The sequence below is a fragment of the Peromyscus eremicus genome, chromosome 7 (genome assembly GCF_949786415.1).
Source record: "Peromyscus eremicus chromosome 7, PerEre_H2_v1, whole genome shotgun sequence".
Classification (NCBI taxonomy): domain Eukaryota; kingdom Metazoa; phylum Chordata; class Mammalia; order Rodentia; family Cricetidae; genus Peromyscus; species Peromyscus eremicus.
The window spans coordinates 112960787-112988087 of record NC_081422.1 but is presented as its reverse complement, the minus strand read 5'-3'; the positions used below and the strand labels follow the sequence as shown (position 1 = coordinate 112988087).

Here is a 27301-nt window from a genome sequence, read left to right as displayed (position 1 = left end):
GTAAATGACGTAACTATATGTGTGCATGGATGCTGTGTATATGTGTGGCATGTGGGGGTCAGAGGTTTTTATAGCTAGGGTCTCTATTGCTGTGAAGAGACACCATGACCACAGCAACTCTTATAAAGAAAACATTTCATTGACTTGACGGCTTACAGTTTCAGAGGTTCAGTCTATTATCATTATGGTGGGACATGGCACTAAGCAGGCAGACATGGTTCTGGAGAATTAGCTAGGAGCCCTACATCTTGCTGGCAACAGGAAGTGGTCTCAGTATCACACTGAGCAGAGCTTGAGCATAATATGAGACCTCAAAGCCACCTCCACAGTGACGACGCACTTCCTCTAACAAGGCCACACCTCCCAACAGCGACTCCCTTTGGGGGCCATTTTCTTTTAAACCACCACAGAGGGTGACTTTGCGTTGTTCTTGGCCTTCTGTCTTGCCTGAGACAGTCTCTTTGCTGTGTATTCCAGAGTACCTTCTGGGGATTCCCATCTCACTACAGTAATGCTGGTGGGTTATAGATGTACACTACCACTCCTGCTTTACATAAGTTCTGGGGAATTCAAACATAGGCCCTCGTGCTTGTGGGCAAACATGGTACTCACTAAACCACCTCCTCAGCCCATCATGTGTATGTGTGTGTATGTGTGTGTTTAATTAAAAACAAAGCTAATTAGCATGTATAGCTGGCATGAATGTTAGCTCTTTAAGCTCATGTGTAAAGAAACATTGTTTCTTGCCCTTAAGCATCTCTCTGTCATGTGTTCACTGGAGCGTCGGTCTCAGGTGGCCTCAGTGCTCTCCAGTGCCTAGAGATGAGGCCGTAGGCAGGGCTCGCAGGACCAGGTGGCTCCGCATCCTGATTGTTGTCCTTACCAACTGCTGGGTTCCCACTGTGCCACTTGCTCAGGCCTCAGCTTTTAAGATTGGGGAACTCAAAGGAGCCCGAGGGCCTTGGACCAGCTGCTCAGGTGACCCATAAACATCCGGGAGGCCTGATGAAGAAGAGAGGTTCTATGTCCCAGACACCAAGAAAGTTTCTGTGCCTTCCCAGGTAACTGGAGACTTGAAGGTCCATGAACTGACAAGTGGTGGTAAGGATAGTTCTCTGTGATGGTGGCTTTTATCTAACAGCAAATTCAGAGTGGGAGGGAGGAGGTAAGGAGGGAGAAGAGGGAGAGGAGTGTGCATGTGTGCGTATGTACATATGTGGAAGCCAGAGGTCAACCTTGGGTGCCATTGTTTGGGAGCCACACACCTTCTCACTCTCTCTGTCTCTGTCTGTCTGTCTGTCTGTCTCTCGTGTGTGTGTGTGTGTGTGTGTGTGTGTGTGTGTGTGCACATGTGGAAGCCAGAGGTCAACACCAGGTGTCTTTTTCAATCATTCTCCCCCTTACTTTTTGAGATTTGGTCTCACTGAACCTGAAAGTCTTTGATTTAGAGAGTCTGACTGACTAATGAGCTCCAGGGGTCTACCTGTCCCCCTCCCATCCCCCTCCCATCCCCCTCCACCTCTCTCCACTCCTCCCCCTCCCCCCTGCAGTGCAATGCAGGTGTATGGATGGGGCTATGCCTAGCTTTTACACGGCTGCTTGGAGATTTGAATTCAGGGCTTCTTGCTTATGTGGCAAGCTCTTTACCAGCTGCTGAGCCTTCTCCCTAGCCCCTCCATCTTGTTAGATGAGATGAGATCTGTTGCTGGTACCTGAGATGTGCCAATCAGGCTAGGCTGGCTGTCCAGCTGGCCTCAGGGGTCCCCTCATCTCTGCCCCTGTGGTGCTGGGATTACCACACAAGCCGTCACTTCTAGTTTCCGCATAGGTCCTCTACACTTGTGTGGTGAGCCCTTGGCCTGCTGAGTTGTCTCCTAAGTCCTGTGTCCTAATTTTTCTCAGCCAGTTTTCCCAGTGTCCTGAGCAGTGTTGTGTGCACTGATGGAGACGTCTGGCAAGTCTGGTCCCCAGCCTCCTTTGCTGTCGTCCCTGCTTCTTACCAGGTGTCTCTGAGCCATGTCCTAGGGCCAGAGTCAGGGTCCCTCAGGTCCTCTGCTTCCCCACAACCAGTTGAGGCTGGCTCCTGGTCCTATATTGATTCCCTACCTCTACTCCAAGCGAAAAGACTGGAGTCCCATTTCCACTAACAGAAGGGCTCTGGCTCCTTGGGAGGTGGTTCAGACTCGGGCGGTTCTGTCAAGCTGGCTGATGGAGTAGTGACCTTGAGGCAGACCAGAGGTGTAGTGTAGAGATAGGCCCTTCCAGGTGTGGGATTGGGAAGGCTTGAAGGACGGCTGACAAAGGGGTTTCATTTCGAGGGGCTTTCAGTATAGAGGACAATTTGCGTAAAGGCACAAGGTTGCCTCACAGGCAGTTTGTATACTTGCCTTAACCAATTCTGGCCCCAAGACTGTGGCTACTTGTGTTGTGTGTCTGGAGTAGAATATGGCCCTCGACATTCCCAGCCCACTCTCTCCATCCCATTGTGACACCATCTCCAGCCACCAATGGAACCCCAGGGTTCTGCTTCCAAGGACACAGTTGGGTCTGGACAGCAGTCAGGTGGGCCCTGGCTTAGACTTGTGGTCCTGTCTCCAGGGAGGAGGGACGGGAGTGTGTGTAGAAGGTGGCAATTATGATGGTACCTGGTGAGTGTGGAGCCATGTTCTCAACACAGATGTGGACAGGAATGTGTCTGGGCCTGTTCAGCTGTGGGAACTCTGTGGAAAGAGCAGGCTGTCCTCAAGGGACACGTGAGTTTTCAGGTGTGGCACCTGGCCATTTTCTGTGTGCAGGTGGAGTGCTGGACTGTCTGTTTTTCTAGCAGGACCTTTAGGATCAGGGGAGGGCGGTGTGGTCAGGGGTCTTGCAGATTGCCAATCCCCATGGGTATTCCGTGGAGGGAGGAGTGCTCAGGGAAGGGAAGGGTGGTCAGGAGCCTTGCAGACTACCAGTCCCTATGGGTATCTGAGTAATGCGAAATTAACCAGGCTGGCCTTGAAATCATCTTGTACCCTAGGCAGCCCCTCAACCTTGGGATCCTCCTGCCTCAGCTTCACAAGTAGCTGGAATTACAGGCCTATAGTGCCAGACCCAGCTTCCTTCTTTTACTTTGGCCTGAATTTTTATTATCTTCTTTGAATTTATTCTTTACTTTTTCTTTTACTTTTTATAATGAAACTTAATTGATCGATATTCAGCCTTTAATTTTCTATTAAAAAGCAGCCAAAGCTCTACATCCCTACAAATTACCAATTTTAAACCACCCATACATTTGATTCTTTATTGTCGTCACTTATAAATACTTTAATTTCCTATGATTTCTTTAATGTTTGAGGTACTCACAAGTCTTTTCCTTAATGTATTGAGCAATGAGAAGACTCATGGCCAAAGTTAAGTTGATCCTTCTCTGTTGATGTTCAGATGACTGAGCGTGGCCACCATGACCACAAGGAAGTAGATTGAATTGTGTGGATGTATGTGTTTCGGCATTTGCATCAAAATACCAAGACTTCCAGTAAAACTAGCACAGTTGAGATAGACTGGTGTCGACACAAGGGTATGCACACAGAGCCATGAAACAGAGCAGAGCTTGGCACCAGGTCCGCACAGATGCAGTCAACTGGGCAGACGTAATGGAGGAAATGGAGTCTTCTCAATGAGTGTACTATACTAATTGGCTATCTATAGAGAAAATATTAATTTAGATACATCCACCTTTTACGAAAATTAACTCAAATCAGACCATAGACTTAAATGTGAAACAACACAATAAAACTTCTAGAATAAAAACAGCAGAAAACCTTAGAGATCTTGGGTTCGGCAATGAGATTTTTTAGCTATAACATCAAAAGTAAAACCTCAGAAAGAAAAAGAATAAGCACATTGGGGCTTGTTTAAAACTGAGACTGTGTGCTGTACAAAGATCCCCACGAGAAGGGTGAAAAGTCAGAGGCCAAACGAGCATTGGAGCCGGGCGGTGGTGGTGCACACCTTCAATCTCAGCACTCGGGAGGCAGAGGCAGGCGGATCTTTGTGATTTCGAGGCCAGGCTGGTCTACAGAGTGAGATCCAGGAAAGGCGCAAAGCTACACAGAGAAACCCTGTCTCAAACAAACAAACAAACAAACAAACAAACAACCCCCCCAAAAAAACCAAAAAACGAGCATTGGATAAGGGCTCATATCTGAACTACAGGTTTTGAAGTAGGCAGCAGTGACTTGGGTGTGTGTGGTGTGGCTCAGCAGTTAAGAGCAGTGCCGCTCTTGCAGTGGACCCCAGTTTGACTCCCAGCACCCAGCATAACTCCAGCTCCATGGGGCAGTCTGACTCCCTCTTCTGGACACCATAGGTACCTGCACTCATGTATACACTGATAAAAATAAGTCTCTAAAACTAGGCAAATATGGCTGGTGTTTTTAGTCTAGTAGTTGAAACACTTGTCTAACATGTAGAAGATCCTGAGATAAATATATATAGAGAGAGACATAGATAGACAGACAGACATATATAGGAATTAAGACATAGGCACAAGAAGAGCAATCCTCTAAGGAGAAATAGAGACAGAAAATGAGAAGATAAAAAGATGTCATTAGCAATTGCAATCCACAACAATCACACCACTGCTATACGCCTATCCAGAATGGCTGAAATAAAGTGAACTGATCATAGCAGTTCCTGGCAAGGACGTGGAACAAACAGAATTCTCATTCATCATTGGTGGAATTGCAGAGTCATGCTGACCGTTTGAAAGACTCCAGCATCCCTAGCACCCATGCTCATAGAGGTTTATCCAAATGCTTTGAAAACTTAAGTCCACACAAAAACTTCCACAGAGATGTTTATTGTGGCCTCCTTCACAGTTGCCGAACAACGCAAACAACTAGAATGTCCTTCAGCAGGTGAATGTGGCTGTGGCTCATGCATGCAGCCAAGTGCGTGACTTAAAAAGTGGGGTCAGGCAGCCATGTTGATGAGACCTCATGATTACAGCTTCTCTGACATTTCTAGGAGATAAAATTTCACAGTAAACTTTGTTTCTCTGCATTTTACAATTTTTCCATCTCCCTTCTGCTATAATCCCTGAGCCCCAGGTGTGGGAGTTGTGATGTAGACATATGAGTTGGGGCTGGCCAGGCAGTGGTGGCGTATGTCTTTAATCCCAGCACTTGGGAGGCAGAGCCAGGCAGATCTCTGTGAGTTCAAGGCCAGCCTGGTCTGCAGAGTGAGTTCCAGGACAGGCTCCAAAGCTACACAGAGAAACCCTGTCTTGAAAAACAAAACAAACCAAAAACAAACAATAAAATGAGTTGGGACTGGGCCACCCATAGTCACTGGTCCCTCTGCAGAATTCACATACACTTCCATGGAAGTGTTACTAATGTAATAGGTACATAGTATTAAAAATATTATAATACCAAGCGGTTTGTAGTGACAAGTTCCCAGTCTTTGAGAATCTTGCAGCCTCAGCTTGCAGAACATTTCCACAGAAAAAGTAGCTGGAGCGTTCCCAACTCACAGCCTTTTTAGTGCTGCCGAGGGGGTTTGGCTCCAAACACAGGGTTAGGATTAGTTTTCGCTCCTTACTCTGTCCCAAGGTAGTGTCCTGAGTACTGCCTATACCCATCACTGCCCTCGCCTGCTGCATCACTTTGCTCCATGTCACCGGCTGTCCCCCTCCTCTTCCAGTGTTCCACATTCCAGCCTGGCTTCCAAGCTGTATGGTTAAGGCTTCAAGCCATGCCTTTGGCCTCCAGGCCTTTGCCGCTCGCTCCTGATTCAGCTGTTTATTTTAATTCGTTATTTACTTATTTTGAAGGAGGGGGGATCCCTGGAGTTCTTTGCTACCTTTGAAATTCCAATGATGCCTCAGATGTGTGAATAGTTTGTTGTGAGGAAACTGTCAGAGAGCTCCTGGCATTCATGAGGAGAACATGCTGTAAGACACTCAAAATGTCCATTGCACTAAAAATTGGATGGTTGAGCCTGGAGGAACGAATTATACAGACTAAGAGACTTTGGAAAGGATGGAAGGGACCATGTACTCATTGATCCAAGGCAGAGGGTGTTTTCTGTCCCTTGGCTCCTGTATTGGGATCTGATATTGGGAAATGGTGACAGAGGACTGAACTGCATCCTTTCTTGAACAGATGGAAGAAAAACAGAATTCCAAGCCGGCATCCGGACCCCAGAGTCCCAGGAGCACACAGCAACATGAGATCTCCTTCCCCTCCCATTCCTGGTCCTTGGAGATGTTGTTCCGCAGATTGAAGGCCCTAGATGCCAGGAGAGAGGACAAGCTGACCAGTGTCATGGATACCTTGGGGGAGTTTGGCACATTCCAGTGGAGGCTGGTGGCCCTCACCTTCATCCCCAGCATGCTGTCCTCCTTCTTCATGCTTTCTGACCACTTCATGGTCACAGCCCAGAGGCCCTACTGTAACACTAGCTGGATCCTGGCAGTGGGCCCCAACCTCTCAGTGGCTGATCAGCTGAATCTGACCCTGCCCCGAGCACCCAATGGCAGTTTCCTGACATGCCTCATGTATATACCTGTGTCATGGGATCTAGATTCTATCATCCATTTTGGCCTCAATTATACAGAAACCTGCAAATATGGGTGGATCTATCCTTATGCTGACAAGCGCTCTCTGATCAATGAGGTACACTTTTGTCTTGTGTTGTGTTGCCTGTGGCTACCCAGGAAAAGTGGCAGAGATGGGTAGCAATTGGCCTGAGCATACTTTGCAGAGGTTTACCAGAGAAGGAAATTGGGGCTCTTGTTCCCCAGTCCTGGGCCCCACTTTCTTAGCCAGGAAACTAGAATGCATTATGGCTTAGAGACAGGCTTGCCACCTGTCCAGAGAATTCAGGACAGGTTGTGGCTCTTGTCTTCTGGTCAAGGGAAGACCCTGCAGCTGAGAGCACTTAGGGATGGGGCATAGGTAGCTATGTGTAGGGAGTATTTACTCTGTTACCTCTGTATCCCCTCAGGCATCTGGCAGACCTTGGATCTAAGCCTGGATTGAGATAGTAGAGGCACTTGGCAAGGGAGATGGGTCAGGAGGCAACCAAGCAGGATGCACAGAAGCTAGGGGTGGAGTTGGGCATTTCTCACAAGCTTGTATTGGGCATTTCTCACAGGGCTTCATACCTTGAGTTGAGGCCTGGGCCTTTTTCCATGGGAAGCTCCAAGTTGGAGCCCAGGACCAGTATGTGTGCCCATGCTTAAGAAGCCCCACCAATCCCCCTTCTTGCCTCAGGTCTTCACTTCCTCTCTCCAGGGTTAGCTACAGGGTCTACCAGGTGCCGGACAGACAGGGTCCAGGTGTAACAGATGCTTTACATGGAACTACTGTCCCTTTGCCTGGGTGTCGTCTGCCTAAGGCAGTGCTTTTCAACCTGTGGGTTGCAACCCCCTTGGAGGTCAAAGAACCCTTTCACAGGGCTCTCATATCAGATATCCTGCATATCAGGTATTTACATTACGATTCAGAATAGTAGCAAAATCACAGTTATGCAGTGGTAACAGAACAATTTTTAGGTTAGGGGGGTCACCACAGCATGAGAACTGTATTAAAGGGTCTCAGCCTCAGGAAGGCTGAGCGCCACTGGCCTAAGGGTTCTGCTCTGGGCCAAGCTCAGCCTGTGTGGAAGCTGCCGTCAGTGCCTTGTCTCACCTGCAGTTTGACCTGGTGTGTGGTAACGAACCGAAGAAGGAAAGCATGCAGACTGTGTTCCTGGCGGGAATCCTGACAGGCTCTCTCCTCTTCGGGTTCTTAAGTGACAAGTGAGTCTCCTGGCATTCCCACTGACCCCGGGATACTCTGCCTCCTTCTCAGGAGATGGCATAGCCCATGGACTCTGAATGAATCTCAAGCTGGGGAAGGCAAACTCAGGGATGCTCCAAAGCCCTGGGGTAACACAGAGCCTGGCCCAGGTGCACAACCACGGCTGGCCCCGGAAGTGTGGCGCTTGGTGGCATCTCCTCCTCATACCTACAGGATGGGCCGCTATCCAACCATCCTGATGTCGCTGCTGGGGCTCCTCATCTTTGGCTTCGGAACAGCCTTTGTGAACAGCTTTTACCAGTATCTGTTCTTCCGCTTCGTTGTGGCCCTGGCGGCTGTGGGTTATGCCATCAGCAGCGTGTCTTTAGGTGACTGACTCTCAAGGGACAAGGTGGGATGGAAATGGATACAGTTCAGGAGGGAGCAGGAGGCAGATCTACCCGGGGTGCACAGGCTAACACTAACTTTTGGGGAGGCAGCAGGGCCACAGAACCCAAAGGGGAAGGAGTAAGAGGTTCCACTCTTGGCTGCCTGAAGGTGTGAGGGAGTCTAAAGGGGGTGCCCCCGACCCTCGTCCCCCATGGTATTCTCCTGTACCTCGAATGTTCCTCTCATGCTTCTTGTATCTCCCGCACCTTGAGAATCAAGGGAGCTGCTAAGTCCTGTATGTGCTTTGCTTATTTCATTCTGAGCCTCAGAGAGTTCGCCAGTTTGTTCAGGGCACACAGCAGGAAGGGGCGGGGTTTCCACCCAGGCCTGTGCAATGCTAACAACACCAATGCATGTACACCCTTTCCTAGACTCAAATGCCTGCAGTCCCTCATTTTCTTGGGGCTCCCTGGCACCTCTTCTCACCGAGAACCTGCCAGAGCATAGCAGAAGGGACTAACCCTCTGTAGAGCCTTAGGCCAAGGAGAGCAAAGCACGAATACACTCCAAGACAAGTAGTTCCTTGTCTCAGCACACGTCAGACCATGGAGGTGCCCTGAATGAGGGAGTGGCTGGGGGCAGAAGAAATGGAAGCGTGTGTGTGTGTGTGTGTGTGTGTGTGTGTGTGTGTGTGTGTGTGGTGTCCGAGGAGGTTCATCAAGGCATAGGGTGTGCATGGGGGGGGGGGGACACAGAGACAGTCTAGCTCTGAGAGGTGTCTGAAGATCTGGAACAGGCAGAAGAAACTTTGTCTACTCTGAACTTTCCAGGGCAGGGTGGGCATGTCAGCCAGCTACCTGGAAGGCCAGCCTGGGGACTGTGAACTGACCACAGCTTTGTCCTCACGTTCTCTGCACAGTCATGGAGTGGCTGGTGGGTGAGCACCGGGCCCACGCTGTCATTCTGGAGCACTGCTTCATTGCTGTAGGGGTCCTTTTCCTGTCGGGGGCTGCCTACAAAATCTTCCACTGGAGGCTGCTGTTCCTGTTGGGCGGCATGCCCATGTTTCCCCTCATTTCCAATATCTGGTGAGTAAGCAGTACAGGGTATACACAGGGCGGGTCTCACAGGTGGGAATGGAGGGGGCATGGAAGTGGGTGGGAGATGCATGGCCTGAGAAGGAGGCAGAGGCATTCACCACCCTCAGAGAAGAACCTGAAAGAAATGTCAGAGAGTCAGTCAGAGGGACAGTGGGAGTGACAGAGGTCCCAAGACAGGCAAAGGTCAGGCTTGAAGAGGTAGGACTGAAAAACTTGGGATGGCCTTGGTCACCCTCTTGAGGTGATATCACTGGAGGAGAGCCAGAGGCATGACCCATGAGTTGAAGCTGAGTAAATGGAGTCCCTTTTACTCCAATGACCTTCAGGGGAAAAGTAGCTTTTGTGGTCGGCTGAGGCATGTCCAAGCTATTTGCTGTTTTCAAATGTAGGGAGCCACAGACAGGAATCTAAGAGGTGGGAGCTGTGAAGGCACCACTCATGTAGCAAAGCCCGGAGGAACAAGGAGGGACAAGAGCGTGCTGGCTCTGTCTGAGCAGAGGGGAGTCAAGGCTGAGAAGGAGCTAGGAGACAGAAAAATGAACGAAAAATCTCAACAACTCTAACGGGCATCAGGAAGTAGAATCGAGGCTTCAGGGGGTGGAGATAATGGGTAAGAAGCTGGGGACCTGAGACGTGACCGCAGCCTGCCTGGCTTCAGAGCCCCTGCCTGGAACTGCCTGCACCAAACATAGGATAAATACAAAAGATGAGGCGATGAGTTACAACAGGGGACATTTCCAGTTCTGCAGAAGTGAGGAACCAGCCGTGACAGTCCTTTGAGATCAGTGAGTGTGGGTGGCAGATCCCAGGTTGTGTGTGTCTGTCATGTATCTGGGACAGCTTGATCTTAAGGGTCAGAGGGTTTAAAAATCTTCAAGATTTCTAAAAATGTTATTAACGCAGGGCTGGGAAGATAGCCAGACCCAGTGGGCACGGTGCCTGCCATGCAGATGTGAGGATCTGACTTTGGGTCCCAGCATCCATGTGTAGCTAGAGTTTTCCTGCCTGGCCCACAGTCAGGGCAAATCTCTTTCACCTGCCAGTCCCACAGCCTCTCAGACCCGACCAAGTAAACACAGAGACTTATGTTGCTTTCAAACTGTATGGCCATGGCAGGCTTCTTGCTAACTGTTCTTATATCTTAAATTAATCCATTTCCATTAATCTATACCTTGCCACATGGCTCGTGGCTTACTGGCATCTTCACATGCTGTTTCTCATCGTGGCAGCTGGCAGTGTCTCTCTGACTCAGCCTTCCACTTCCCAGCTTTATTCTCCTCCTTGTCCCGCCTACACTTCCTGCCTAGCCAATGGCCAATCAGTATTTTATTTATTGACTAATTAGCAACACATTTGCCATACAGAACATCCCACAGCACTTCCCCCCTTTTTTTTTCAAAAAGGAAGGTTTTAACCTTAACAAAGTAAAATTACATATAATTTGGGAATTTGGGCGTAGCTTCTCTTACTACTTCCTGCTGGAGGGGGGTGCTGTATCTTATGGGGACACAAAGAAAATTTTAGGATTATGGAATAGTCCATGAGGCTGTATTGTCTGAGCCAGTTGCCTTGAATCCAATCTGAACGTTGGATTATCTGGGCCATGGTGTCATTGGAGACCTTTCAGGAGGTCTTGGCTGGTCAAACCTGATGTATCTTAATCTTGAACAAATCCATAGCCTCTGGCTTTCTGTGGGAACAAAAGCAGAAACTCTTTTCCAAAGTAACATATCCTTACTTCTAAATTTTGAAGTCAAGATATCTTTAAAATATATATATTGGTTTAACTCAACAGCTTTTACAATCAAATGTTTTTCTGCAGTTAAAAATCCCAAAGACAACATAATCCAGACTCTCTGTGTAATATCCATTTTTACATGGCTTATTTTTTATACTACCTTTACTGTCTCTTTGAAGACTTTATTTTTAAAAACTATTTCTTTATATAACTGTATATATTCCTTTTCTTTCTCTTTCAAGCCTACGTACATTTTTACACACATTGTAAACTATTACACCTGAATCTGTCTTATTGTGAATCTATTGCTTTAAACTGCATCAGCTGTGACTGCTGGCTCCGCCCACCTCAGCTTCCCAACATTGCGGTGGTTCATTTTCCACCAGCTCTGGGAGCTATAGTGGGTCTATGCTTTTATCCAAGCAGCGTGTAGCCCAGAAACATCATTTTTTTGTTTTGTACTAACAAAGGCTAAATCCACCATGCAGCTTAATGTGCCACTTGCAGAGGCTTCATTCCCGCCATATGCAGGTCAAGTGCACACGCCAGGAACCCATAAGTAGCTCAAACCAGCAGCTGCCACTCATTTGAGAGAGACAATTAGGAAGCTGGTTTTAGCTCCGTTTTAGAATCTTTTTTCTCAGTTTTTAGGTGGAAACTCTTGCCACCACGTTGGACGCCATTTTTAGCTAGAGTTTTCCTGCCTGGCCCACAGTCAGGGCAAATCTCTTTCACCTGCCAGTCCCACAGCCTCTCAGACCCGACCAAGTAAACACAGAGACTTATGTTGCTTTCAAACTATATGGCCATGGCAGGCTTCTTGCTAACTGTTCTTATATCTTAAATTAATCCATTTCCATTAATCTATACCTTGCCACATGGCTCGTGGCTTACCGGCATCTTCACATGCTGTTTCTCATCGTGGAGGCTGGCAGTGTCTCTCTGACTCAGCCTTCCACTTCCCAGCTTTATTCTCCTCCTTGTCCCGCCTACACTTCCTGCCTAGCCAATGGCCAATCAGTGTTTTATTTATTGACTAATTAGCAACACATTTGCCATACAGAACATCCCACAGCATCCATGTAAAGGCCAACCTGCATGCTTTTAATCCCAGCACCAGAGGGACAAGGGCAGAGGATCCCTGGGGCTCCTGCTCAGCCAGTCTAGCATAGTCAGTTAATCCCAGGCGCAGGTGAGAGACTCTGCTTCAAAAATCAACAGGTTGGTTCCTGAGAAATGACACCCAATGTTGACTTCTGACTTCCACACAAATGCACACATACACACACATTGCCACACACACACCCTGTGCACACGTATGTCTGCACACACATAAACATGTACACACACACACACACACACACACACCATACAACCTCTATACAAGTATTGCTAATGTAATAGGTACATATTATTAAAAATATTATAATACCAGGAGGTTTGTAGTGACAAGTTCCCAGTTTCTCCTCTCTCAGCCTCTGGTTCCTTTCCCAGAATTCCTCACTGAGTTTTTTCAGTCTTCTCCTGGCTGTTGTGCATGCTTAGAGCCAATATCATCTTCAGTGGGCTGAATTCACCGGGGCACAGTTTTCTTCAGCCGCTGCCTACAGACAGGGCCTTTCAGCTAATTCTCCCCAATACCTGCGATATCCTGGAAAGGTCCCATCTCTTTCCAGCCACTCTTACTTGTAAGAATAAGTGTCATTTTGATAACTAAGAATAGAGACTGAGGATGTAGATCAGTCGTAGAGAGTTTGCCTAGCTTATGCAAGATCCTCAGACTCCATTACTGCACTGAAAACAACATCTGGACCCCATCCCCAGTGTCTGACCAACAGCTGGACCCCGCCCCCAGTGTCTGACTGGCAGCTGAATCTTACCCCAGTGTCTGTAACAGCAGGCAGGCCTCAATGGAGTCTAGGAATCTACACTCTTAACTTTCCAATGGTGACTCTGGCTCACTGGCCACACTTCGGGACCCACTCTGTTTGGTGGTTTTCCTCCAAGGATCCCAAGACCTGATTCTACCCTTTACACTCTCCAGGGAGTCTGGAGGCAGGAATTCTTGCCTTTTTAAAACTGCTTTTCTTGAGATTATAATTACATTATTTCCCCTTCCCTTTTCGCCTTCTTGTCACTGAAGAACTTCCTTTCAGTTCCCAGGTACTTTCCTTCTCCAGCCTTTCTCTATGCTTTTAGCATAAATTCACAAGGGAATGGAGCAGCCCCACCCGTGAGAACTTGTGTCTAGGGCCCTCTGGAACTAGGACAGTCTCCCACATTTCTCTAAATATGCTGTGCAGCATTGGCTTTGTGGGCTGCTGTGTGATGAGATTGTAAATGATGAGATGGAATCATCTGGGAGACATGCCTCTGAGGGATTATCTTGATTAATCAAGATGGAAAGACAAGCCCACTGTGGGTGGCATCATTCCCTGGGTTGGCATCCTGGATTGTATAAAAAGGAAAAAGTACAAGCATCCATTGCTCCACTTCTGACTTGAGATGTGACATGACCAGTTGCCCCAAGTTCCTGCCACTGTGGCTTCCCCATCACGGTAGACTCTGAACTGTGAGACCTTCTTCCTTAAGCTGCTTTTGCTGGACATTTTATCAGAGCAATGAGAAAAGTAACTAATGTAGCTGCCTTTGGGGCAGAGGTCCTGAGATTGAATCGCACTGTGTAATCAAACTGCCTTTATAACCTGAGGATGTGTCTTGTAACTTTCTAAGCTTCCTGAGGAATCTCCTCCTCCTCCCTCCAGGAGAGAGTGTTTCAGTTTGGAGGCCATGGCTACAACAGTGAGGGTATGTTAACTACAATTCACATTCCTGTGACAAAATCCCAGGCGAAAGCAACCTAAGAAAGGGAAGGGTCATTTTTGGTTGACAGTTATAGGGTACAATTCCTCACGGCAGGAGCTAAGGCAGTTGGCATGCCGCATCCAAGTCAGGTAGAGGGAGGGGGAGGGTGGGAAGAGGGAAGAAGAGTGAGAGGGAGGAGGAGAAGGGAGACATGCTGATCTTCAGCTCACTTTCTCTTTTTTATTCAGTCCAGGAACCAGACCATGGAATGCTGCCCACGTTTAGGGCGGGTATTGCCAGCTCAATTAATGGAATGTAGAAATTCCTTTACAGACACCCCCAGAGGTTTATCTCCTAGGTGACTGTGTGATATTAACTACCATAGAGGATGTAAGCATTTAGATCATAGCACCTACTGAGTTAGAGGTACTCCATTTATGTTCCCCCTTGTAGAGAACTTGTTTTTTATTTTTCAAGGTTTATTGTATGCGTACGAGTGTTTTATCTGCATGTCTGTGTACACATGGGAGGCCAGAAGAGAGAGTTGGATCCCTGGACTTCGGAGTTACAGAGAGTCATGAGGCAGTGTGTGGGTGCTGAGAATCAAACCCAGGACCTCCTGAGCAGCAGCCAGTGCTCTTACCCTCAGAACCATCTTGCCATCCATGTACTTCTGAGTGCACTTGGTGTCGCTCTTCAGCCATGTCTTTTCCCCAGGTGTTTTGTCTCTGAGAGCTCATAACGTTTTTAGAAGCTCTGGGTTTTGGTGGACACATGCCTAATATCCTGTCTTTTAGAAGAAGTTCCGGTTTGAGTCCCTCAACCTCAGCGTGGAAAGCTGTGGTTTATCACAGCTAGACCATGGCGAAGAAGGAAGGAGCAGAGAAAATAGGGGGTGAATTAGTCTCTGGTGTCCCAAATGAATGCCTGCAGCAGCCAGCTGGAGGCCAGAGTGATGCAAGAAGTTGGCACTTTGTAGAGAGCATCTTATCAGGGACCCAGCTTCCACTGGCTCTGCCTCTGTGACTTTGGTCACAGCCTCATTTCCCGAGTCTAAGAATAAAATGTCATACTAGGTCCAGGGCAAGGTGTAGAGTAAACACAATGTTTTATACGAGTAGACTATGTTTAATACCAAGTGGTGTTTTTCCTTATGTTTTTTGAACCTACCTTCTTGAACTTCGGTGCTTCAGTTGGTCATCTGTGTGGGGTCTGACAGCCTGGAGGGATTGGGAAAATGGAAAAGGAACATTAGTTTTTGATATCTGTATTAGTTACTTTTCTATTTCTCTGATATGACACCATGACCAAGGCAATGTATAAAAGAGAGTTTATTGGAGGCTTAGTTTCTGAGAGTTAGAGTCTATGACCATCATGACAGGGAGTATGGCAGCAGGCAGGCAGGCATGGCATTGGAGCCATAGCTGAGAGCCAGCAGATCACAGAAAGATGAAGTCTACCTTGGTGAATGAACAAGTTTATTGATGTCACTTAGTGGCATATGGGAAACTCACAGGCAGTTGCATCACCAAGAAGTCCCTCTATAAGTCATTGCTGACACATTACACATTTTAATATCCCAGGACTATATAGCAGAGGCAGGAGGGAGCAGTGGTTATAGTCTCAGGAGAGGGTTAGGGGATGATATTGTGACCCTCCCACCCTTTCTCTAAGAGATGATGTTAGCAGACCCATGACCATAAACCTAGTTATCTGCTACATAGTCTATTGACTTTGTTGCCATGACTATGGGCCAAGGTCTGCTGTAGGTCACTACAGCCACTCTGCTTCATGGTAGTGATGGTCATGTCAAGCCCCAAGACAACAGCTGTAGAGCACTATGTCTTCTTCTACAGTGTTCCCAGAGCTTGGAGAGGCTGTTGAATGTCTGTTCCTTCACTAGGCCTGAGGATTGGCCCACATATGCTATAGCAACAGGCACTTATTCTCAGCAGTTTGACTGCTTGTTAGTCTCTGCAGTAATGACCACCTAATGTAGAAAGAAATTTTCCTTCCGTTGGCATCCAGTAGCAGTATAGTCATAAATGTCTACAGAACAAGTTGACAGGCATGTTGTATTGGCTTACCAAAACAGTACTAGTGACTTCCCCACTGGAGCTTACCGTTTCCCAAGCCACAAGTTTTTGTCTGATCACTGTACCCAACATGGGTTCCCCCATGGAGCGAGCATTGAGTCCAGTGTGGAGGCAGGTGGTTGCATCTGTAACTGCTGTGCCACTGCCGTTACCCCAGAGCCATGCTGATAAACAGGGCCCAGAACTGAGCAAGCGTATTGGCGATGACAGTTCTCTCCTAGTAGCCTGTATAACACCCTCAGAAAGGATGATCACTCACAAGTAACTCACTTACAGCTAAGATTTAGCTCGATTTGTTTGCTGAAACCAGAGCGTGTGGTATCTTTAGCATTAGGGACTACCCATCCTATTTTGGCATGCAGCCATGGCAGTGGTAATAGCCTGAATGGTTTACGGGACTTCAAAGACCTCCTTGGACAGAGCTGTGGCCTACTCCTCTGTATTTAAGGTTGGAACTATCTTACAGAGATCTCGTCTGGCACTTCTACCTTGTGTGCTCTCTCCTCATTATCCAACCCTTCCCTGGGTTTCAAGGCTTTGGATCCCAGCAGGGGCTTTTCTGCAAAGATCTCATTTATAATCTTTCCCTTATGCTACCTCAAGACATAAAACGACGACAACCAAATGCCAAGTCAGCATTTCCATCCGTCTTTCCTCTTGTTTAGTTTACCTGCCAATCATGGTCTTTACAGAGAACACCACACCACAGCTTCTCCCCTTGGCGACTTCTCCTTTTGTCATAGGCAAGTTCCCTTGGGCCGGCGGCTTAGCTTCAGTTCGTGTTTTGTGACCTACAGCAACAGCCACGCAACACAGCAGTGCAACTGCCTCTACGTGTTCTAACAGCTGGTGCATGTGTGCTGCTGCCAGGGATCACAACATAGTGTCTAGTTCACCAGCTTTTTGGGAGACACCCCTGTGTGCATGTGGTAAACCACATTCATCAAGGAAGGAATTCCAGTACATACCGCACAAAGCAAGATGGGCAACCCAGGATTTCTTCCATGGGTGTTCCACCCTGAGTCACCTTTGCTGGTTTTTGTAAAAAAAAAAAAAAAAAAAAAAAATATTGTATGCAGGTATGTGTCTGTGTGTGAGTATGTGCACATGTGTGCACATATCTGCAGAAGACAGACAGAAGGTGTCAGTTCCCAAGGAGTTGGAGTTACAGGTGATTGGGAGCCGCCAGACATGGGTGCTGGAAACTGAACTTAAGTCCTCTGCAAAATCAGTATGCACTTCTAACCACTGGACCATCTCTATAACCCTCCACTCTTGGTGGTGGTGTTTGTTTTTTCCTTTTATTGAAAATTGATTTCTTTCTCACATAATCTGTGAGAAATATATCTGTTTTTTTTTTTTAACTGAGTCTTGTTTGTAGTCTTGGCTAGCCTACTACTCTTATGGAATCCAGGCTGACCGCAAATTTACAAGAATCCCCATCTCAGTCTCCCAAATGCTGGTTTATAGGTATGCCACCATGCCTGTCTCTCATCATTGTTTCTATCGAGTCCCTGTTGTGCAAGAACCAACTATTGTACACTTACCCTAGAGAGATGGAAAAGACACATTTATTCAGCCCAATAATAAAAAGGCCAACAGACCAAGGAAAGATTTGTCAAGTCTGGTTTGGCAAATACATGAACTTACTGACGTCCCTTGCATGCACACAGGCAGCTCACAGACAGGTACGTCACCAGGCACCCCATCCCTTCGTCAGCTTTTTACCTTTTATGTACTTCAGCATCTCTAAGATCCTGCTACTACACAGCAATGGGTAGAAGGGAGTGGAATGTTCAACGGCCTTATTACCACCTTCAGAGTTAGCCATTGTAGACTTAGTCCTTTTCATTTTGTTGCCACAACCATGGGCCAAGGAGTGTTTGCCGTAGACACCACAGCCATTCTGCTTCATGGTGGTGACGGTCATGTCAAGCCTGAAGGAAATAGCTACACTAGAGTTTTCACAGAGTGGGCACGGAGGATGATGCTCAGGCATGTCCTCGAACCCGGAAAGAAGAGCTGAGAAGTGACTGGGGAAGGGCAAAGGGATCAAGAGGCTGAGTACTGCCACTGAGCGGCCGGCAGTGGGGGTTGTAGAGGCTTGCATAAGAAGGCCTGGCTGCCGTATGGGTGCAGAAGGCATCTTGAGGTCGGTGGTGGCTTTCAAGATTCCTTGGTCACGTGCTGATACAGATGGCCACAGCGGAGGTATCTCTGCTGGAGAGTCACTAGTCTCTGGGCATCCTGAAATTCTGAAGTAAGAGAGAGGTGGGCCGTACAGGGTTCTCCGAGAGTCCCCACGATGGCTGATGGTGAAAGGGAAAGTGGAGGAGGCCGTAAAGGTGCTGTGCTATGCGGCTGAGGTGAACAAGACGACCATTCCTTTAAATCTACTAAATGAGGTGAGAGGCCTCGGGCCAGGAGGGAGGCCTGGGCTGGAGACCGTGGGAAGGCCTCTTCCCTCACCCTTTCATGGAACCTCAGTCTGCTGTTTCAGAATGATCATGACAAAACCAAGCCCGGCCTGCACAAGGCCAGAAAGTGGCTAGCACTGGGGGAGGGGCAGGCCTCGCCTGGTGTGTCGGGGCAGAGAGCAAGCTGGGGTCTCGGCTGCCTTTGGCTGGTCTTGCTGTCTTATAGCTGCAGCTGCAGAGAAAGAAGGTGACTAAGGCCTCCATCATGGACTTCTACACCAACCAGCACCTCTTCAAGGTGGTCTTGTCCATGGCCTGTGTGTGGTGAGTGTCCAGGGCTGGCTGCAAACTCGGCCATGGCATGGAGGTTGCTCAGGCCTAGGGTCAGGTCTCAGTGTTTGTGTCTTTCCTACAGCACACCTCTTCTCTTGCCTCTGTCCTGTTCCTCCTGAGACTCAATCCTTCCTCCCTCCTCTTCTTCCTCCTCCCTTCCCTCTCCTCTCCCCCCCTTCCCCTTTCTCTTCCCTCCTCTTCCTCCTCTGCTCTTTCCTCTCCTGTCTCCCGCGCTATTCCTCCTTCTGTCTCTCCATCCTCCTCCTCCTCCTCCTCCTCCTCCTCCTCCTCCTCCTTTCTCTCTCCCTTGCTCTCTTATTGTTTTGTTCCAGGTTTACCGTCAGTTACATCTATTTTACACTGAGCCTCAAGATGAAGGATCTCGGGGTAGACATCTACTTCAGACAAGTGATCCCAGGCATTGTGGAGGTGCCGGCCCGGCTGTGCTGTATAGTTCTCCTGGAGCACTTGGGGAGGAAATGTAGCCTGTTCCTGAGTCTCATCCTAGTTGCCATCATGTGTTTGTTTCTCCTTTTCCTCCCTCAAGGTACAACATGCCAAGAGGCCGCCTCCAGACCTCTCACTTCTTCAAGGTCTTCCTAGTGTCTCTTTTCTGGGCTAGCCAGCTAAGCACAGGAGTTGGCTTCCTGTGTCTATCATTTGCCCTTCCTGAGGAAGCCCCAGCCCCCAAGACAGCATGTACCCACGTTCAGAGACCTGAGAGAGGAACTCGGGCTGTCCAAAAAAGAGCTATCCTTGTGTGTGAGGGCAGGCAACTGCTACGGCAACCTCTATGGCCCCATTCCAGCCCACACCAGAAGCAGATTTAGTGGGTAAATGAGAGTAGATGGTAGCAAGTATTACCTGCGGTGTGCAGGATAACCTGCTCATTGAAGAGTAGATGGTAGCAAGTATTACCTGCGGTGTGCAGGATAACCTGCTCATTGAACAGTAGATGGTAGCAAGTATTACCTGCGATGTCCAGGATAAACTGCTCATTGAAGATTGGTGTAGTGGTGACCTGGACCCATGGCAATCGTCTTGCTCAGAGACCTTTCTCAGTGGCTCACTGCCTGGCTCCTGGTGCTCAGGATTGTTTCCCACATTTCAAGATCCTTGGGCAGTGAGCATGGGTCAGTCTGTGGGGCTGGAGTGCATGGAGCTGTGGTGCCCCATGGCCAGTGCCTAGTAGGGGGGCTGCAATGCATGTTTTCCTAAGGAGCCCCCTTCTTTCTCTCAGAGCACCTCGCAGGATCCTCCCAGATGTGAGCAGATATTGGTTAGTTACCACAAAACGAAACATTTGCAGGTTTCTACAGCCTGGTGTTTATTGTTACTGATGTTATTGTTGTTGAGCAGAGCACTGAATCCAGGTGACAGATTTACAGATCCCATATGTTGGCAAGAAACTAGGAGTAGGATTCTGGGGATAAAAGTCTGAGGGCTGGAGAGGGGTTCAGTTGGTGAAGCGCTTGCTGCAGAGACATAAAGAACTGACTTTGGACACCCCGCACTCACGTGAGAATCTCAGCACGACAGCATGGGCCATAGTCTGGGTTTGGGGGAGAAAGAGGCAGGAGGATCTCAGGTTTGCTGCCCAGCTAATCTTATTGAATCAGCAAGTGCCAGGCTCAGTGAGAAACCCTATCCCTGCAAAATAGGGTTTGGCTGCCAAAGCCCTGTCCAGCTCTCCCACTACGGTAACTTCAGGACTGGCTGGGCCTATGTAGATCTTCCTCTGGCTGAATGTCTGAGTCTGCTGGCTAGGTGACTAAGTGGTAGGGGTGGGCCATTCAGCTGCCTTTGGTAAGGGACTGAGAGAAGGCTGGAGGGCCCTAAAGGTAGGGTGGCCCAAGACTCAGGGCCATGCTGTCTTCACTCAGAGCTGAAGACAACGATAGTCGTGATGCTTGTGCTTGGAGAGTTTAGCCTGGCTGCCACTGTCACTATATTCCTGGTCTACACTGCTGAGCTCCTCCCCACTGTCCTCAGGTATGGAGTCTGGTGGGGTGGGGGGGACTAGGGGGATGGGACAGTGCCAAGATTGATGTAGCAGCCAAGACTGAACATTTGCCAGGAAACAATCACTATGTTAAACATGGTTTGCATGGATTGGCTCACCCAGCTCTCATCAGAAAACAAAACCCAAATGCTTTCATTCACCTTTGAGTTGACAAAATCAAAGACGTGAAAGGCCCTGGTCTAGGTCACACGTGGCAAGTCAGAGCCGGAGTCTGTACTAAGGGATGTCTTGGTTTCGTTTTCTGTCACTGTGATAAAATACCATGACACAAGTAACTTAGAGAAAAGGAAGTACACTCCGGCTCTCAGTTAAAGGGGACAGCTCATTATGGTGGGACAGTCCAGGCATAGGAGCTTGAAGCAGCTGACTACATCACACCACAGTCCAGGATCCCAGCCAAGGGAATGGTGCCACCCATAGTAGGTGAGTCTTCCCATCTCAGTTAACCTGATCCCCTGCCATCATGCTCAGGGGCCAGTCTCTCAGATGCTTCTAGATTTTGTGGGATTGACAAAGCATGAACCATCACATGGGGTCTGACTCCAGTCCCTGCCTGGCACCTTGTCCTCATTTGCTTTCTATTGTGTGATATATGCCAAGACCAAAAGCAGCTTGGGGAAGGAAGGCTTTTAACCTCACAGCGTACCTTCATAAAGGGAAATCAGGAGAGGAACCTGGGGACAGGACTAAAGCAGAAGCCATGCTGGAATGCTGCTTACTGGATTGTTCCTTATGAATTGTTCAGTTTGCTTTCTTAGACACCCCTGGACTACCTTCCCAGGGGTGGCACTGCTCACAGTGAGCTGGGCCCTCCCACACCAATCATCAATCAAGGAAACGCCCCCCACCAGACTTGCCCATTGGCCAATCTGATGGGGGCATTTTCTCAATTGAGGTTCTGTCTTCCCAGATGACTCTAGGTGTGTCAAACTGACACAACTAGCCAGCCCACACCAGATGCCTGGAATGTGTTTGGGTTGCCCCGAGGTTCCTCCTCTTCTCCCACAGAGCTCCTGGTAATAGCAACCCTGTCTTTCTGACCCCTGGGCTGCATCCTTTCCTCATATGATCATATGCCATTACGATGTGTACATGATTAATAACTCACTCACAATATCCAAGGAGGAGGCCAGGAGAAATAACTACCTCTCTTAAATTGATGAAGAACTGGATTCTCCAAGGTCTCATACACTGGGCTGGAATAGGGTAAATGCAGAGTATGTGGTTTTAGGTAGTGTCTCCCTTTCACTATACCCAGCCTCTGAGCATAAGAAGTCGTCTAAAGCAGGTCTCAACCCCACTTTCAGGTCTACAGGTCTGGGAATGGTGTCTCTAGCCTTGACAGGTGGGGCCGTCACAGCTCTGACCGTCTTCAACCAGATCAAAACACAGCTGCCCATCTTCTTCTGCTGTCTCTCTTGTGTCGTGGCCTTGTGCTTCTCCTCCTTGGTGCCAGAAACAGGAAACAAGCCTCTCAATGATGGCATAGAGTACAGTACAAGGTAGATGAGCAGACCTCCTTGTCTAAAGCCAGACATTGTCCATCACAATGACAAGAGGGCCCATGACATGAAGATCACCCTGTTCAAAGCAATCTCCCCAGATCTTCTGGATGTGGTCACTTGCCTGGGTCCAGCTTAGGCTCTGCCAATTTTCTCCCTCTGTTTGGCTTTCCTTGCCCATAGATCCTCTCTTTGCCCTGCCTCATCTGCCTATCTGGACTGGGGCATTGTCCTTGGAGATAAGGAAGCTAAGGTGACATAAATTCATTCAGTGTTAGGACCTCTTCTCCTAAAGGGTTTTTGAGAAAATTAGGCCCACGTTGTAAACGGTCCAGCATGTGGCAGGTACTCAGTGAAAGCTAGTGACAGAGATGGTGAGACACACTCCAAAGTTACAGGGAAGAGGGGTTCTAGTTGGGCCAGGGAATGGAGTCAGCCTGATCCTGAAGATAGGGCTCCTCTTGGACCCATGACCAAGCTTGGCTGGGGACCTAGATGACTGAGAACACCCCATCTCTCTCAGAAGAGGTCATGATTAAAGATGTCTCATGATTTTTTTTCATCATCCAAAGAGAGTCTATCGACTTCAAGAGGAGAAGCCAGGAAATTGCTGCAATGATTATAGCTGGGGAGTCCATGTCTGATGTTGTGATTGATGAAGTGACAAAGAATACCATTCTCAATGCCATGCCTCTACAATCAGAAGTAGACATGTTCTTCAACACGGCCTCGGAGAAGCCCAGCACCAGTGAAATACCCAGTCCAGCTCCCTGAGGACCAGCTTCCCCAGAACATTTTGGATTGGAGTTTAATGGCTGGGTGGGGGCCATGGATTCAAGGCCTCAAACTCTAGTTCCAGTCTGGCATGTGGGCAGAGTATGTCCTTCTCCAAGGCCAGCCCCCAGGATCCAAAAATAGCCCCTTCTGAAGGAGGAGCTAAGTTGTGATTCATTCCAATAAAATATCATGTTGGTCTTGAAATGGTTAGGTCAAGGTTAGCTGTGTCCTGACAACCCAGAGGCTGTGGCCTAGACAGGCATAGGGTGGTGATTAGATGGGCAACTAAGCCTTTTCAGGACCTTTGGCTAAATCTTCAGGGACAGCAAATAGTTCTCTGGATAGAGTGGGTGTGGGATGGGCAATATATCTGAAGTCCAGAGACAGAACAAGGGTACCAATAATACCTTCTAACCCAGACATCAGTTCAAGCCCAGACCAAGGCCAGAATTCATGAAGGTATGGATGGAATGTGAATGATTAATGAGAACATCTCTCATTGCTTAGGGTATTCTCACTCTTCCCCTTGATATTCCAAATAAGCATGACTTTAAAACTGATCTATCTCAATTCAAGCTTTATCCTGAGAGATGCCCTAACTGATGGCGCCAGTGAAGCTGGCCTCTGACTTCCACCACCCCAAGAAAAAGCCCCTGTGACATTTCATGTTAATTGTCAACTTGACATGATCTACAATCACCTGGGGATCATGCCTATGGGTGATTATCTTGATCAGGTTAGTTGAGGTGGGAAGACCTGCCTGCTGTCTATGATGCCATTCCTTGAGTTGGGTCCTGAACTGCATAAGAGGAAAGTTAGCTGAGAAGCAGCCAGTGTGTATTCATCCCTTTCTGCTTCTTGACTGCCGATGTAATGGGATCACTTAATTTCAAGATCTCTACCCTGATAAACTGTAACCTCAAACTATAAAACTATGAGCTGAAATAAACTCTGTCTCCCTTAGGTTGCTTTTGTCATGGTATTTTATCACAGTGATGGAGAGTAACTATCCTAGTTAGTCATCTGGACACAGTTATCTAGGAAGAAAACCTCCCTCAAGGAATTGTTTAGATCAGATTGGCCTGTGGGCATGTTTGTAAGGATTGTCTTGATTATTAATTGATGCAGGAGGGCTTGGTCTACTACAGGCAGTATCATCCCTAGGTCCTGGGCTGTGTAAAGCTAAGCTTGAGCAGTGAGTGAGACAGGGAAGTGTTCCTGCCTCCAAATTCCTGTCTTGAGTTTCTGTCTAGACTTTGTTCAGTGATGGATTGTGTAGGTAAATTCCATGTTTTGCAACTCTGTGAGTTTGGTGTCCTGGGTTTTGGCACCAAAAATGTAGGTAAATGGGTTGCAACAACTCTGGGAAAGGTGTCCTGACTACCTGGGGGTCAGGCAACACCTTGAGCTGCTTAGGACAGCTCTGATGGCTGAACTGCAAGGAGACAGTTTAGCCCTGGAGGGCGAGGTATCCTGGACACCTCAAGATGCTCAGAACAACAGCTCTGCCCTGAAGGTGTCTCCGACACCTGGAGCTGCGTAGCACAGCTCTGATGGTTGAAATGCAAGGAGACAGGTCAACCCTGGAGAGTGAGGTATCCCAGACACCTCAAGCTGCTCAGAACAACAGCTCTGCCCTGAAGGTGTCCCGGACACCTGGAGCTATTTAGAATAGCTCCGATGACTGGAACTGCAAAGAAGCAGCCCAACCCTGGAAGGGAAATTTTTCTGACTTCTCGGGAGAGTCAGGCCTGGAACTGCTTCAGCAGAGAATGGTATCCTGACTCTTTGGGAAAGTCAAGGTATACCTGGTGTGATGGAGGATGGTCTCCCTGCAGGATATAGCAATCCGTTCCTTTCCTGGAGAGCCTCAACAGCTGAGCTTTGCTCAGCTCCCACTTAAGGGGGCTTCCTAGCAGAGCTCTGCTTCTCCAGCCTAAGATGTTACCTCTTTTGCTTCACTCTGCGAAAGGAGAAACCCCTGCAGAAATGTAGCCATCTCCTCCGGCTCTGGAGAAAAGTGTTACTTATTCTCTCTCTCTCTCTCTCTCTCTCTCTCTCTCTCTCTCTCTCTCTCTCTCTCTCTCTCTCTCTCTCTCTCTCTCTCTCTCTCTCCTCCACTGAGGGATGTCTCAGCAAAGATCTGTTCAGCTCTTCCTTGCTCTGCTCTTTCAGCTCTCCCTTGTTTTGTTCACTGGGGGATGTCTCAGCAAGGATCTTCTCTACACCAGTGAATGAGGATCTTCACACCCAAAACTCTTTTGAGAAAGAGATTTATTTGGGAGGAGGAGTCCAGGAGGGTGGCTGCCTTTATCAGGGTGGAGAGAACACCCTTTTTCTCTAACTGACTAGGCAGAGTGGTTTACACAGGAAGTCTTGGGGGTGGAGTCAACCCCCAAGGGTTCTACTATCCTGCTCTGTGATTGGTTGGTTTCACAAGTCAGTTGACCAGGGGCAGAGATGGCTCTGGTCTTACTGAGCCAAACTGTGTTTCTTTCTGCCCTGATCTGAGCCATCTTTCCCTCGTTCTGGGCTCCAGGGTCAGGGTGGGTTTCTTTAGCCAGCCCCTTTTCCCTACAGATTGTGACCTAGAAGTGTCAGCCAAATAAACCCTTTCCTTCACAAGTTGCTTTTGGTTCAAAACTTAAAGCAACAGAGAGGAAGCTAGAGTAGTAACTAGTCCAGCACCCATCCTACAGTCTGCTGAGCCCACTGTCCCCCAGGTAAACCTGCCACTGTCAGCTAACATATGACTCCTCCAAGTAGGACTCATCTTCACTAGGTGGACTGGGAAGTCCTGGGTGTCAGGCCCTGACACCACTTCCTCTCTCCCTCTGCAGGCTGTCCTCTAAGTCAAAACCTGCCTTGTGGTCTACTCTCTTGCCCATTTTGGTTGAAGATCATGAACTTATAAAAAATAGTTTTTATCTAACTCTGGGAGCTTCTGCAAGGACAGAAAAGTCTTCAGTTCTCATGAAATCAGGACAGGCTCTTACACACCACTGAAATCAGGACAGGCTCTTACACACCATTGAAATCAGGACAGGCTCTTACACACCATTGAAGACAAGGCAGGATCTTACACACGCATAGCCAGAAGTTTCTCCAATCCTGCCCGGCCCTGCATTTGGGATGAATCTCTCCCACCTGCTTGGTCCCAAGTAAACACACAGAGGCTTATATTATTTACAAACTGTATGGCCTATGGGTCAGGCTTCTTGTTAGCTAGCTGTTATAACTTAGCTCAACCCATTTCTATTAATCTATATGCTGCCTCGTGGCTGTGGCATTACCAGTCTGCTGGCATTTTGTTGCTCCTTGGGTGGCTGGCTGGCATCTCTTCTATCTTTGCCTTTCTTCTTTCTGTCTCTCTCTTGGATTTCTCATCTAGCTATAACCTGATTTGCCATAGGCCAGAGCAGCTTCTTTATTAACCAATCATAGCAACACATATTCACAGCATACAGAAAGATCATCCCACAGCACACAGCACTGAAGGCAGAACAGTCTCTTACCGTTCTTCTCACTGAAGATGTCTTAGTGTAGTAAATGTATGAATGTAGCTAGAGTTTTCCTGCCTGGCCCACAGTCAGGACAAATCTCTCTCACCTGCCAGTCCCACAGCCGCTCAGACCCGACCAAGTAAACACAGAGACTTATATTGGTTACAAACTGTATGGCCATGGCAGGCTTCTTGCTAACTGTTCTTACAGCTTAAATTAATCCATTTCCATTAATCTATACCTTGCCACGTGGCTCGTGGCTTACCGGCATCTTCATATGCTGTTTGTCATCATGGTGGCTGGCAGTGTCTCTCTGACTCAGCCTTCCACTTCCCAGCTTTATTCTCCTCCTTGTCCCGCCTATACTTCCTGCCTAGCCAATGGCCAATCAGTGTTTTATTGACCAATCAGCAACAATTTGCCATATAGAACATCCCACAGCACTTCCCCTATTTTTTTTTTCAAAAAGGAAGGTTTTAACCTTAACAAAGTAATTACATATAATTTGGGAATTTGGGCGTAGCTTCTCTTACTACTTCCTGCTGGAGGGGGGCGCTGTATCTTATGGGGACACAAAGAAAATTTTAGAATTATGGAATAGTCCATGAGGCTGTAGTGTCTGAGCCAGTTGCCTTCAAACCATTCTGGATCATCTGGGCCATGGTGTCATCGGAGACCTTTCAGGGGGTCTTGGCTGGTCAAACCTGATATATCTTAATCTTGAACAAATCCATAGCCTCTGGCTTTCTGTGGGAACAAAAGCAGAGACTCTTTTCCAAAGCAACATATCCTTATATCCAAATTTTGAAGTCAAGATATCTTTAAAATATACATTTTGGCATAACTCA

At 48.1% G+C, this 27301-nt stretch overlaps 1 protein-coding gene and 1 long non-coding RNA gene across 3 annotated transcripts; one reads left to right on the top strand and one right to left on the bottom strand.

Annotated features, from left to right (window-relative positions):
* Positions 1-688: 688 nt before the first annotated feature.
* Positions 689-2420, bottom strand: LOC131914534 (uncharacterized). Its single transcript, XR_009380157.1, has 2 exons — positions 2107-2420; positions 689-1002 (listed from the first exon to the last, which is right to left on the bottom strand). It is a non-coding gene; the product is annotated as an uncharacterized LOC131914534 (long non-coding RNA).
* Positions 2421-6129: 3709 nt separating this feature from the next.
* Slc22a14 (solute carrier family 22 member 14) lies at positions 6130-23154 on the top strand. 2 transcript variants are annotated; one of them, XM_059268875.1, is made up of 10 exons: positions 6130-6662; positions 7686-7789; positions 8004-8158; positions 9079-9247; positions 18183-18303; positions 18542-18639; positions 18981-19195; positions 20532-20640; positions 21979-22173; positions 22746-23154. In XM_059268875.1, the coding sequence occupies exons 1-10, from the start codon at positions 6150-6152 to the stop codon at positions 22945-22947; spliced, it is 1881 nt and encodes a 626-aa protein (XP_059124858.1). In that variant the 5' UTR covers positions 6130-6149; the 3' UTR covers positions 22948-23154. The 2 variants fall into 2 exon arrangements, with proteins under 2 accessions (XP_059124858.1, XP_059124859.1); XM_059268876.1 differs by lacking the exons at positions 18183-18303; positions 18542-18639.
* Positions 23155-27301: the final 4147 nt, after the last annotated feature.

What these genes read in the sequence shown, in the direction of transcription:
- Slc22a14 (XM_059268875.1), top strand. Translation starts at nt 6,150, where the DNA reads ATGGAAGAAAAACAGAATTCCAAGCCGGCATCCGGACCCCAGAGTCCC. An exon ending in CATCAGCAGCGTGTCTTTAG is followed by an intron (nt 8,159 to 9,078) that starts GTGACTGACTCT and finishes TTCTCTGCACAG; the next exon opens with TCATGGAGTGGCTGGTGGGT. An exon ending in GGCATAGAGTACAGTACAAG is followed by an intron (nt 22,174 to 22,745) that starts GTAGATGAGCAG and finishes CATCATCCAAAG; the next exon opens with AGAGTCTATCGACTTCAAGA.